This window comes from Lissotriton helveticus, chromosome 10 (assembly GCF_964261635.1).
Source record: "Lissotriton helveticus chromosome 10, aLisHel1.1, whole genome shotgun sequence".
Lineage (NCBI taxonomy): Eukaryota > Metazoa > Chordata > Amphibia > Caudata > Salamandridae > Lissotriton > Lissotriton helveticus.
In genome coordinates this window covers 115,666,778-115,680,633 of record NC_136071.1, presented here as the reverse complement: position 1 = coordinate 115,680,633, position 13,856 = coordinate 115,666,778, and the positions used below count along the sequence as shown (strand labels likewise).

General features: G+C 44.2%; 1 protein-coding gene across 1 annotated transcript in view; it reads right to left on the bottom strand.

The window, feature by feature from the left end:
- The window catches only part of TRRAP (transformation/transcription domain associated protein), an 885,394-nt gene that overhangs the window by 849,886 nt on the left and 21,652 nt on the right, over window positions 1–13,856 (bottom strand). Inside the window, exons 2-4 of the mRNA XM_078664902.1 lie at window positions 2,854–3,014; window positions 2,244–2,293; window positions 1,496–1,606 (exon numbers count right to left, since the gene is read on the bottom strand). Of these exons, the coding sequence (XP_078521028.1) occupies window positions 1,496–1,606; window positions 2,244–2,293; window positions 2,854–2,953 (261 nt within the window). The 5' untranslated portion in view covers window positions 2,954–3,014. The remainder of the gene's footprint in view (window positions 1–1,495; window positions 1,607–2,243; window positions 2,294–2,853; window positions 3,015–13,856) is intronic.

The window sequence follows — 13,856 nt, the reverse complement described above, 5'->3', positions numbered from 1 at the left end:
TGGCAGGAGTCACCAGTCCCTTGGAGTGCACTGTGGCTCTACACTTTTTTAAAAGCTTTAGGTTAGAATTAGCCTTTTTCACAGAAAAGGTATGAATCCTCGAAGGACGTCCATGAGACAGTCTTGTATATCTTCAAATAAAGTTATGGAATGCATCCAGGAACGTTGGCAGAGCCTAACGTGGGTGCTAACCACCCTGCCCAGGCAATCAGTAGTATCTTGACCAACACTAATCACATGTTTGTGCATGTCTTGTCCCTCATGCATTGATGGAGTCTGAAAGGCCCAACGATTTTCCAGAATTGCGGGCAAGATCTCACAGGCCATGGCCCAATAGCATTGACCTATCTTCATTTCAGGCTAGCAGAAGAGAACATATTTTATCCAAATGCCTATATCCTGTTGGACTCCCTATCGGGAGGATCATGTGGAATGAATTGGGGTTCATTTTACTGGTTGAAGCCCAAACACCAAGGTTCTCTGGAGTAGAATGTGTGGTGAGAAACATCAGAAAAACCAGGAGCGAGTGCGACCTCTGGTCGGTATGGGGCCCATTTCAGGTCCCCAGGGATCAGATAGCTCCATCAACGGCAACCTAACTGAAGGCCCTAGCAATTCTTTGGGGCCCAAAAGTAGGCCAGAGAGAGCCAGAAGTGCACCAAAAACCTGAAGCAAGGCCTCCTTGAAGGAGTCAATATGTTGGAGTGTTATTGATAGCCCAGAACAATGTAGGTGGATAGGATCAGTTGGGGAATCTGCTTCACGGCTGGGGATCAGAGGGAGACCAAGTTTCATCATGACACCCTCATGCCTTCTTTTTGAATAGTGTGTCAGATTGGGGTCATATTACGCTTAGATTTTTATGGGTTTGGATTTGGCATGAGTTTGAACACGAAGTAAACCACGTGCGGTAACAGCCCCGGAAGCAAGATAGAGTCTGTGTCTGAACCTAATGTTTTAGGAGACGACATTGTTACCTAGCACACTGGATTAAATGTAGGAAAACCCCTGATGAAATTGGACGTTGAGATCCAAATCTGCAATGGAAGGCACACAAAGTAACATAAGAAACTGATGGCAGAGTGTAGTGGCAGCGCCATCACGTTATTTGGCCCATCACTTCCGGGGCGGTACATGTCAATACAGAGATGCCACCTAGTTGTACACAGGAATATTGCAAGAGAAGTTTTCAGATGCAGTCTGGCACCTGGAAGTATTCTAAGGTGAAGAATCTGCAGGGACTTAAAATAATATTTCTACACCACGGGATGTGCAGTCATGTTCACGTTTGTCAACCCATTCAACTAAATTTCTTAGTTCTAAAGCCACACAAATTTTGGAATAGCTTTTTGGTTGGAGTGACTAAGTAGCAGGACATTTTCATACAATGGATCAAATTAAATAGAAACAAAGCAACCAAAGAGAATGTCAATTCTAAATCAAAATAATCAAAAGGCATATGCAATGCAATCCTTAGCATCATTTCATGACATACCTGTGCAGACTTCTCTTGCAGGAACTGTACTTCTCCGTCTTGCAGAAAGGTCAGAAATCGAGGGATAATATGTTCCAGGAAAGTTGAATACTGGGGCGAGGATGTTACAGTCTACATTTGAAATGAGGGAAAAATAAAGTGTGCATATTATTCAAAAGCATTGAAGTTATTGTGCATATAAGCACACCATCAAATGTACGGATACATTTTGGTGGAATGGTTCCCATAAATAACTAGTTCCAAAATACAACCCCCTGAAGTCAGTAACCATGCTGCAAGCCACTAAGAGTGTCCTTTGCATCTCAGCATCCAGTACACTAAGGTCTGATTAAAACCCAGATAAAGCATGATAAAGAAATTAGTTAACCTACTGACACTTTAACGTGGAAGATTTGATGATTACAGAACTCCCGATTCATCAAGTTCACATAGAAAGTAACCAGGCTATCTTACTGGAGTGCACCCGCGTGGCAAAACCATATTCATAACCAAAGGGCGCAGTAACTAAAACATATCACAGGACCAAAAGAATAGGCCTCACAGCAAGAACCTCAATGAGGCTTTGACTAAAATACAGGAGGTGGCACATTATGCAGGCTAAAGTTGGGTGTCATCCTTGGGGGACTACAAAGGATGCTTAGTGTGTCACCGCCATGGGGCCTGGAGTAGCCTTAACCTGGGAACTGTATGCCAAAAGACCACCAACTGTATGCTAAAATCTTTAAAATATTTTACTGGACGAACTTACCTCAAAATTTTCACTGACTTCTTGCATCATTTTCAGCTTAGTTTCATCAGCTGGGAAAAATGGGAAAAATAGAAAATGTAACATATGTTTAGATACGAAACAGAAGATAAAATGTACAATACTATTGTGTGGAGAAGAAGCAATCAGATCTTATCAGTTTGCCATCAGCGCCCAACATGAAAGATTCTCACTCATACAGCTCATTCATAGCGCGCGCGCGCACACACACTCATTTCTTACATTCACTTTCATGTATGTCTTTGGGGCTCAAGTAGTAAGTATTCATCATTTTGCCTCTTCCTCATAGAAACTACTAGACTCCCATAGAGTGACCGTTAAAAGCAATACACAAAGCAATGAATATATAAGAAAGCCACAAACTGTGCAAACAGCACCCCAATTTAAGCTGGTCTCCAGCTTTGCTTTTAGGTCATCCTTTGAAGTTGTGGTACATTAGAAAACACTCAGCACCCCCAGGGCTTCTGCTTGTTCCCAAATTCAAATAGCATTATAAAGCTACAAGCATTAAACAAATGCATTTATATCTGGAGTGAAATTTAAAACAAGGTATTAACGATTATCAAAAACTAAGCCCAAACAACAAACATACGTGTATTGACGTCTGTGAGAGCTGCCACAAACTGCAGGTACTTCTTCATGATTGTGGTTTGGTCAACCACAGGGGTTGCTGGTGATGGAACAAACGCCATTCTGCTTCTTGCCAAATAGGGTACAAGCTAGTGAAGAGCCAGCACTGTAATGATGTCTCACCTAGAAAAGGAAGAATTATCAGATGAGATTCACATTCTCAAAGGCATTGTAGGCAGATGTCACAATTATCCAGAACCTTTCAGAAGCTTAAGAACTGTGCCAGCATGACCCTATACAAAGATGAATTATGCTTAAGAGGTATGTTACATTTCAAATGGATTCAAGCAAAAAGGACATTTTAATACATGGGCCAAACCCTTCAATAAACCAAGCTTGTCCCTTGCTTCAGTTTATGAGAGTACTAGACTAGGTGGTACAGACACTATTCACTTTTCATCAAAAACTGGTCTGTAAACAGTAAATTGGATGTATTTAAAACAGACCATAAGAAGTCAGAGGTAGTAGGCCCATACATTACTCAACAAACGCGGGCAAAGATTAAAGTTCTGACCAAATTATAAAGGAAAATATACCTTCACTGATTGAGACTGTGTGCGGTAGGTGAGCATAAGAATCAGTCAATGGTTAGAAGGATATGCAAATATGGATGGATTTTTGGATAACTGGGAGAATGATATTTTAAGGGAGAGTGCTGCATTCATGTAAGCCAGCACAGATGTATGGCTGCAGTATGACTTTGCAGCATAATTTACAAGAACAAATAACAAAAACACTAAACACTGACAAATAATAGGAAATACAGAATTGTCGCAGGGTTTCTGTTCTCACACAGAACTGTGCACAGAGGAGTGGAACCTCGGCAAATTAGGGTGTCCCAAAACTTACCTTAGCAACCAACTCACCCCTTACCGAGCTAGCTACAGTGTCTCATTGGACATATCAAACTCCCAATGTTTAGACAAACCAGAACATGAACTTACAGTACCTCAGGGTACGTGGAACTCATGAACACTCTTTTGTTATATTATCATTACAAACCCGAACATGGAGTAAAGAAGACACATGTGCATTTGAAATGTTTATTTACTAATGCCGTCTTCTCAGGCGCAGTATCTTAGATAATACAAGTATACTTATTATCAGTATCAAAATTATCAGCATAGTTACTAAGACATAAAAAGCGAATGGTGACAGCATGTTAACATGCTGTAATGAATAAGAGTCAACAACACTTATATCTCACCCTCCGTAACACATATACTATATTATTAGCTAAGAAGGTCTCTTTGGGTTGTTTTAGGGCGGGCCCATACCTTAGTGTCCTAGCATGAAGGAATCACATCAGCATACACCAGCTCTCTCTGCATGTGCACCGCATCAAGTGTGTTAACAATTCTCGTGCAAAGCAATATCAATCCCGCCTCAAGCCCAAGTTGGCAAAGGCTGCACTTGTGTTATGACTATGAAGGCGTGGAGATCAGACCTCATAACAATTCCATATCGTGTTGCTCCTGAAACTTCAGCACTCTCCGTGCAGACATGGTTTATTAAACAAAACTGATATCAGAGCAATAACATATTATTCTCACATACACCACGGCAAACCACTAGGTTGAAAGCTAAGTCAACAATTAAGGGTCGTGTGCAGAAGTTGCAAGAAAGGAAAAATGGCGTTTAAATCTCAAATGTACCTATGCTAACTTAACACGATATAAGGATATATAGGAGCTATATAACACCCCCCCATGATCCGAGAACGGACTAAATAAGATAACAGAAGTGCCATCAGATGAGAGCAGAATCCAACAATAAACGAGCATGAATTAAAATTCAATTATAAAAACTAATGCTAAAAAATAGCCCACAAGTATAATGTGGCTCAAGCCAATAGGCAAGCAAAAATAAAATGTCTTGACCAAAAGTCAATAAAATCAAGGAAATGCTATTAATCAGCATGTCAATTCGAGGCAGTGTTTATGATAAGACTGTATATGAAAAGTAAGCTGCAACAGCCTCCAGGAGGAAGTCACTGTCCTCATCCGAAAACAGTTCAGCCATCCAATTTAAAAGATGAAAGGAACATACGTGATCTCCCAGCACCGGATCCTCTATAACCATCAGAGGACAGCTCGGTGGGTTTTCAAGAAAACTTCGTTCCAAGAAATTTTGCGCTGCCGACAATACATCCCAGGGACCCATTAGTCCATGTGCCACCGCCAAGGCCATAATCCTTTCGTCAGAACAAACCAACTCGTGAGCAATGATAGGACTCATCAGTTGATCAAAATCGACGTCAGAAGAAATCGGTCCGCAGAGACACAAATCAATGGCCCAAAGGAAATCACAGGTCAGGCAGCGAAATACAGGCTGGACACAGGTGAAATAGGAGAACCGAAAAGATAATCCAAACGCCGTGCTTAGAGTCGCCAACGGCAGTGTGCCATAATAATCAAGCATGCGGTTGCGAAACCGCGTCAGTAGCAGTTGAGCGTGGTCTTGCACAGGAAGGGCATCCATATTTAAAAAGGCAGAAAACCACCAAAGCGCCAGCCGCTAATGCAAGAACAAGCATTTACAATGCAATAGGTCTCCCAGTATTAAAGTTTGAGCTATTGGCATTGTATATTACAATGTGTTACATTAATTTGTTATCAAACTCTGAACTGTTGTATAAAGATGATTTGTGTCATGTGACTTCCCTACCATCTCCTGCATGGCCTGCTGCCTGCAATGTCGTAATGCAAGAGGATGTTCCTGAAAGAACTTTACAATCTACTTCAGCAAAGACAATCAGACACTGTCAGACACAGAGACGAACCAACACTGTCAACAAACCATAGACAAACGGACACTATCAGAGACACCCAGAGAACAACCAACACTGTCAACTAACCATAGACAAACAGACACTATCAGAGACACCCAGAGAACAACCAACACTGCCAACTAACCATAGACAAACAGACACTGTCAGACACCCAGAGACGAACCAACACTGTCAACTAACCATAGACAGACACTGTAAGACACCAAGAGACGAAGCAACACTGTCAAATAACCATAGACAGACACTGTATTACTCAGAGATAAACCATCACTATCTAATACACATAGACAAACAGACACTGTCAGACACCCAGAGACGAACCAACACTGTCAACTAACCATGGACAATCAGACACTGTCAGACACCCAGAGACGAACCAACACTGTCAACTAACCATAGACAAACAGACGCAGTCAGACACCCAGAGATTTCAAATTACATTCAGTATCCCTCGAATAATAATGAATGCGTTAATAAAGCGGATTTATTTCGAGTCAGATCGGTAAAACATTTCGGTATAAACAAACACTAGAGCTTTCTACCAACTTCCACTGTAAGAGAATTCTTAGCGCAGAGATACTCCCATGTGGAGTCGATTCTAGCCGCTTTACAAACCCGCTAATAATACACTTGTTACGGGCATAAAAAAAAACCTGGCCAAACGGTGTATCTTCTAACAGTAATACAAGTCAAACAACACTCAGTATGCTGGAGAGAGGAAATTGGGGTGCGCTTTCTGTGTTGAACTAAAGATGATAAAAACGTCTTCGTCAATTAGTACTCACTTCCATCAGAGCTGCACTAGGGAGGTAGCAGTCAGACAAAAAACAAGTTTCACTTTCAGTTCGCCACTAAATTGGAAATAAAACTGAATGTCCAGATTAGGCTGCCAAAAGTTAAATGGTGAGCCTTGATCTCTTGCTTTTGCATTATGTGTAGTAAACAGAACTTCCAAAGTGTTCACATCATATGCGATCTGAAGCATGCGAGCAGAGTGCCACCGTAAAATAACGCCTGTGTTAAAAACCAGAAAAGCTCATGCTTCCCTAACTCTGAGCACTAAAATACGGTCCCTACTCAAAACGGACCTACGGAAAATGCAGAGCACATCCAGATTAATAATTTGCCCGTGCCGATGGAGGAAACTGATTACTCTATATTAACTATAGAGTGTATACACAGCATGCTGACAATTTGACAAATTAGAGGTGCGACAACCCCACTAATACCAGGGGTACGTTTTGACAGGCAGCGTGCATTGCGCCCCCCTCATGTACTAGACGAGAAAACAAACTGCATATATTGTTAGGACAATGACACAAGGTACCTTTTGTCTTTGATATTAAATTCAATGCGGCGTTTTCTGAGGCTGCAAATTGTATTTGAAGTCAGAGACGGTTCTAAACAGATGCGCTACAAAACATAGTAAACATTATAACTAGATGTTGCATCACGACCCTGCGGATCTACCGTAGCATTGGACTACAAACTCTGAGAAGCATTAGTAGCAAATGACGTAACACCACTCTCACGCCATTAGGTTCCACTATGCTCGGTTTGTGCCATGTAATTGAAACTACCTGCAAGGCTTTAAGTTTTGAAACAGATCTGCGACAGTTTGAAAGGCAAACTCCAAACTACATGTTGCGCCCATACAGAAGCAGTGTGTTGAATGCTAGACACTATACATAGCGTACTCGTGCACCGAGTGCTGACAGGCTAAAAGGCAACACGTCCCCTCCCACTATGCACAGAAGTTAGGATGGTATGGCTCTCACGTCATACCTACTTGCTATAAACAACACCTATAGGGCAGAAAAAACACAAGGCTCGTGCACCGCACAGATTCGAGTAGAACATCTACTAAAGGTCACAACACCCCTGTCCCCCCCGCCCCCAGAACGGACTCAGTGGATGACGTCGTACTGCACCCTCCCGGCATACATTGAACTCGGGCCGTGACGTCACAACGTGGCTACTGTCACCTTCTACAAGCCAAGAGCGCAGCTGCGACCCTCTCAGCGAATTCCCAGCCTGCACACAGACCAGGGACGCGTATGACGCCATACCCAGCAACGCCTGCAGACCATAAACAAAAGACAAGGCCCGTGACGTCACATCAGTCGGACTGCACAGGGGCTGAGGGGTCCGAGGTCAGGCCCTCCTGCGGGGGCACAGTGACGTACCGAGAGGGGGCTCGGCCGCCTGCAGCACTGAGCCTTCCCAGACATCAGAAAGTGAACCGAACACCCGTTCCCCTACACCAGCACAAAAGCTGCGCAGGCCCCGGAGCCCCCGTACCTTGGTGCGAGTAGGGTGCGGATCCAGGGGGAAGGAGGGGGGGTCGGTCTAATGGTGTCTTTGTGTGTGGGGGGGAAGGGGGTAACTAATTGGACGAGACGCAGCCGCTCCGCCCCGCTGCTACCGCACCGAGCGAATGAGAGCGACAGACAGGAACTGGGGGGATTTACAGATCAAATAGGGCCTCCCGGTAGGGCTGTCCTGCGCGAATGCCTGAGTCAAGTGACGGCGTCAGGCACGGGCTGTAGATCATGGGTCCACAGCGGCGTCGTAGGGTAGCGCCTTGAAGTGCGGCGGAGGTGGAGAAAAATACCTCTTCGCATGAGGTCAGTTTAACGGCGTACTCTATATGAAGGGGTCTTTCAGGCGACATCTAACAACAACTAAATGGCCCAGCGGAGGCGGGCGGCCATGAAACACAACGGTCTGCCACACTTTGAGGACCCCAAACGTGAGACGAAATCGGCCATGAAAAGAATAGGAGGTGCCTGCCCAGGAGAGGAGCGGTGGCGGCTGAAGTCCGGAGTGGCGGTAAGTGGGGGTGGGGGGGCGCTCGGTGCACTTGTGGGTGTGTGTGTGCACGCGTGTGTGTATGCGACAGCGGGGGTAGGTTCTTTGTATGTGTGGGTGCGTGCGTGCATGGGCGCTTGTGTGTGTGTGTGTCTGTGTATGCGTCTGTGTATGCGCATGCGTGTTTGGTGAAAGAGCTTCCCGGGAGACAGCAGCTGAGCGCGTTCGCGAGCGCGTGCCCCGCTCAAATAGCCTCCTTGAAGAGGCAATGCGCGCGGCCAGCCCTGTCTCCTGGGAAGCATAGTCACTGACAAAAGATCTCCTGGCGGACACAGCGCTGACGCGCTGTTAAACGCCAGGAGACCTAAAAAACGGGAACCCTCCAAATAAGGATGAAAAAATAGAATGGAAGAAGGCAGGGATGACTCCAAAAATCTTCTCAAAGGAAGTCACGAGACCACTGCTAACAACTTTAAAAAAATGTGCTAGGCCCGTTGTGGAGGATGCGTTAAAGATAGAACGAACCATGGCTCCGAAATGCAAAGGCAAATCAGTATTTAAAAGAGCCTGAACCTCCGTACGGGTGTTAGCAATGTGAAGCACGAAAGTTTCACGGGCCGAGCTCAAGGCCACCTCTTTCTGGGACAAAAGAGCTCTTATTCTAGCCATGCCGCTGAATTCTGCTCCCAAGGTCGGTATCTGTGGCCAAATGGAAGACTCCCTATGTTCACGCGTGGGAGGATAAAGAACATTTCTGCAGCAAATAACTCGCTCACTTACTGTTACTATGAAAGCTATACCTTTAATTAACCCACAACAGTTTTCATTATTGAGCATCAAATAACTACCATTTTCTAACAATTTAAACATGGGGATGATAGCCGGAACTGGCGTGCCCTGTAAAACGCAAGCCATATTCGGTCGGTCCTTGTTACATGAACCGTGTAACTGTATGTGTCTGCACATTAAAGAATGATCTGGCGTCTCAGTACACTCCTCCCCTGTTAGATAAACCTCCTGTTCATCCTTGAAACATCTGTATGTGTATGGGAGCGACCAGACCTCATGAAGAAAACCGCTACCCAAGGGTTCAAAACGACCTATTGGCACATATTTCATACAATTTGAAAACTTATATAAAGCAAAAGGCAGTGTTATTAAACCGTGGATAAGCCACGTAGCAGCAGTGGCTTCTGCCACAGAAAAAGGTAAAGATTCCAACCTTTCAATATGTAACATAGAAAAGGAAGCATCACGCATAGAAAGCAAGCGTTGTTTGTCAGTCAAATTAAATGGTGCAAATAAAGAGGAAACGTTCATGTATCCCCAGGGAACTTTACCCATTTTCAGAGTCTGAAGTGTCCATGCAAACTGCATGATTGACCGTAATTGATTTTGACCATGGTATAATACTGACACTTCATCATGCACAATATCAACAACAGACGACACAATATTATCCAATGTGTAAATTCTAGAGGAAAGCACGTTAATGCTATTGTCAACAACTGCAAGCACTTTCTCACGATTTGCCTGATCAATAGCCCTAAGGCGTGTAGCAGCCTCAATCTGTGACAGTTTCCAAATTTCATTGTAAACCCCATATAACCACCTTTTCGACCTGCCACTAGCTGGGCCTCTAATGAAATCATTCAAATCCACGTCTGCATTCAGTTTGGAAAGGTGATACTTAACCGCAGGTAAAGTTGAATGTTTCAGCCAAGCTTGACATAACTTGCCCACAGAGTAAGAGGTGACAGTATGACTCAAATCAAACCGGGGATCAGATCTAACAGTCTTAAAACCGTCAGTTATATTCAAAAATCTTTTTTGGCAAGAATCAGCACTACGGTGCCAAAGCAGCCAACCCTTAGGATTCATACTGGAAATATTAAAGGAGGAATTAAGAAGCAGAGCCTGTATATCTTTAATGGACAATTGAGTAAAATTACTCCAATCCTCATATTCCTCCAACTCTGGGAAAGATGGGGTGTTTAACCTTTTAGATGTAGCCAATCCAAAGCATGTGGTCTGGGAAATGGTTTCATTTAAAAACAACATATGATTCGGGATGAGACATGCACGGTGCAAAGCCTCAGTGCCTCGTACCTGCCAGGCCCTTGAACCCCAAACCGATTTAAGGTCTATGGTTTCCTTCCATAACTCATACCCCCTAGTTACCAATTGATCTAGGAAGGCCTTCGAATACAACAATTTTGTATTTGTAAGTCTAACCTTGGACAGTGGCAGTTCGTGAAATCTAAAATAAAAGGACTCGGGATTGGACTGATTAAAGTCAGTGAAATAAGTATACTTTTTAAGAAACGTTTCTGAAATCCCTTGTGTAGGTGCTGGGCAATGTTCCCACTGAGTAAAATTAACAGCATCCCTTCGGGAAGATGTCTTGTGTAAGAAGTGATTGCCATAATGTTGGTAACAGAACAATTCACCATAATTAGCAGATTCTAAATATAAATCCTCAGCATCAAAAGCAGCATAGTATTTCAAATCAGAAAACAAACTTTCCACAGCATTAACATCCCAATCATCAGAACGAATGTTTTGTTTCACCACATCCCCCATATTCACTCTAAGTACATTAGGAACATTAACGACTTCCGTTGGGCCATGAATTTGAAACCGAACTGCATCCCACGCGATTCCATCCAGAACAGGCCATGCTGTGATGTTAACCAAAGTCAAGTCTCTTTTTAATCTGTGTGTAGAATGTGAAGAGGAAAGTGGGGCCAAAGTTCCATTTAAATGAGTAATGCAAGTTCTCTCCTCGACATAGTGTCCATTCATAATTCGAAAAAAAATAAAACACAAAACCAATTGACATAAAAAGGTAAACCGAAAAAAGGACCAGCCAAATGTATGTCCAAGGAGGTATCAAAAAATGTTTTTTAAACAGGCTAGCATAAACTGCAATTTGAGAGGGTTTTTTCGAGGCAAGGGAAGCAGAGTCAAATGAAAATCTGGATTCCGTGGCTAAACGAGCTTGCAGGTCAGGCATGGACAAATCAGTGGGGTATGTATAGTCCAACTCATCAACGTTAGTTCCGGATAAATTATTTAATAATGGACTGGAAACAGCAGGTAATTCGATGGCCACTTCAGGTTCAATATTAGAAGCAGTGGGCATAACTGAATTTCTCACAATGGAAGGACAGGAAACAGCCGGTGTCATGCTAAGAAGAATCGGCCACTCTGTGTATCTTGACATTGTCAATTGAAATAAACCTGTTTTCCTTACGACCAGGAAGTGGTGGTAAAATGACTGTTCTTGTGCCCTTCACTCCAAGGACGGGAACCGGAGCTCGATAGGAAGGACCAAATTCTTTCTTGTTATCGATCTTCTCTCGAACCAGTTCGCCAACTTGAGGTAACCAGCCAGCTACCGGGATCTGCAACGCATCATCCGACGTGGAGGGCAAATGTTCCTTTGCAAGACTGTCTCTGGTCTTTTGTAGATTCTGTAAAACATTGCAATGTTCATCTGCGTCAAAGCAAGTGGCGCGAACCACCAAGTCTAGACCGTCAAGGTCAGGGACGTACATCTTGATGCCAAAGAGCATCTCGTATGGGGTCCGCCCACCCAGAGACCTTCTAGGGAGATTATTAAGAGCACGCTGCACGCCATAGAGGTGAGCCAGCCAGTTTCTGCCAGTGCCTATAACTCGGGCTGTCAAAGATTGCTTTAAATCACGGTTCATTCGCTCAACTACACTATTACCCTCAGGTCTGTAGGGAGACGAAAACTTGACTTGGACCCCCAACGAAGTCATGGCATCCTTATACGCCTTAGAGGCGAAAGCCGGACCCTGATCCGAATGGAAGGTACCACAGGCAAAAATCCCTATAAAGATACGCAAATCTCTAATGACAGTCCGTGAATCAGCGCTGCGATGTGGCCATACCCACACAAAGCGTGTGCATGAGTCAACTGCTACTAAGATGTACTTATATGCAGTATCAGATGAAAAAGGACCGCAGTGATCTAAATAAACACAGCCCAGCGGTTTATTAGAAATGTACAACTGAGTCTGTGGCGGACGCGTAGCAGTTGAAGGTTTAATCTGCTGGAATATGTCACAAAGAAGGACATAATCACGCGTCTGTTTGTACAGTCCCCGCCACCAGAAACGTAGTTGTAATTGCGTTACAGTGGCCGAGACGCCCGCATGCGCAGACGCCACACCTTCATGAGCCGCTGTAATCAAGTCTGCTCTGCGATCCGAGTTGGGAATCAGCCGTTCCCCAACATCAGGAATTGTCACAAAAGGAACCTTTTCGGGACTTAAGTGGTATTTATACTTCGAAGGGAATCCCGCAGGAAGTTTACTTCCCTTCTCAGAGGCAGCAATCGCTGCCAAGATGTCGCTATCAATCTTTGTTTTAGACCTAGTAACTGCTGCAACTAAGTATGTAGATACTGCTGATTTCGCTGCTTCATCAGCAAGCGAGTTGCCAACAGCGTGAACTCCTACGCGCTGATGACCGAGAGTATGAATAACAAAAACGAGTGGCAACTTAGCCTTAAGCTCTGCCACTCGAACCCAGATCATTTTATGTTTTATTGTGCTACCCTTGGAATCAAGAAAATCATTTTGAATCCAAAAGAACAAGTTTTCATTGTAAGACTGGACACAGTAGTAAGAATCACTTACAATCAGAGTTGTAACACTTGGATCCGCGTACTCTAACGCCAGTAATAGAGCACGAAGCTCTGCCAATTGTGCGGTGCAATCGCCCAGGGGCATCGTGTGCACCTCCCTGGAAATGAACTCATCATTCAACATAGCACCGACCACAATGGCGCATGGGGAAACGTAGGCATGTTTAGAGCCATGCGCAACCTGCGCCGACCAATCAGTGTAAATGATGCAATGGAAGTCCTCCAAAGGTCGCATAGCCAGAGGAGCAGGATGAACGAATTCATACTGCAAGTACTCTTGCGACCGTAAGGAGGCGTCAAAAATAAACATGACATCCGTGGATGACAATGACGCAGCCCACTGAATCCACCGAGGGTGCAAAGCTTTTGAATTTGGTACACTGGCTTTCGTGACTGCCTCCAAATGAGGACAGGGTGTTACCACTAGCATGCGTTTCCCCTGAGACAGTGCTCGTTCCTTAAGAATTGCCATCTGTACAGCAGTTAAAACCTTTTCCACTGTGGGAAACCGCAACCCAGCCGAAGTGTACAAGTGCGACTTGTAAGCAATAGGTACTGTGTCACCTTCATTAAAAGTGAGGTATGTGAAACCCACCGTCCCAGGAATTATTCTTATTACCAGGTTGGTGTGGTTATCACGAGTCAGTAAATATTTAGAAGCGAGCAGATCAGCCTGCAAGGATTG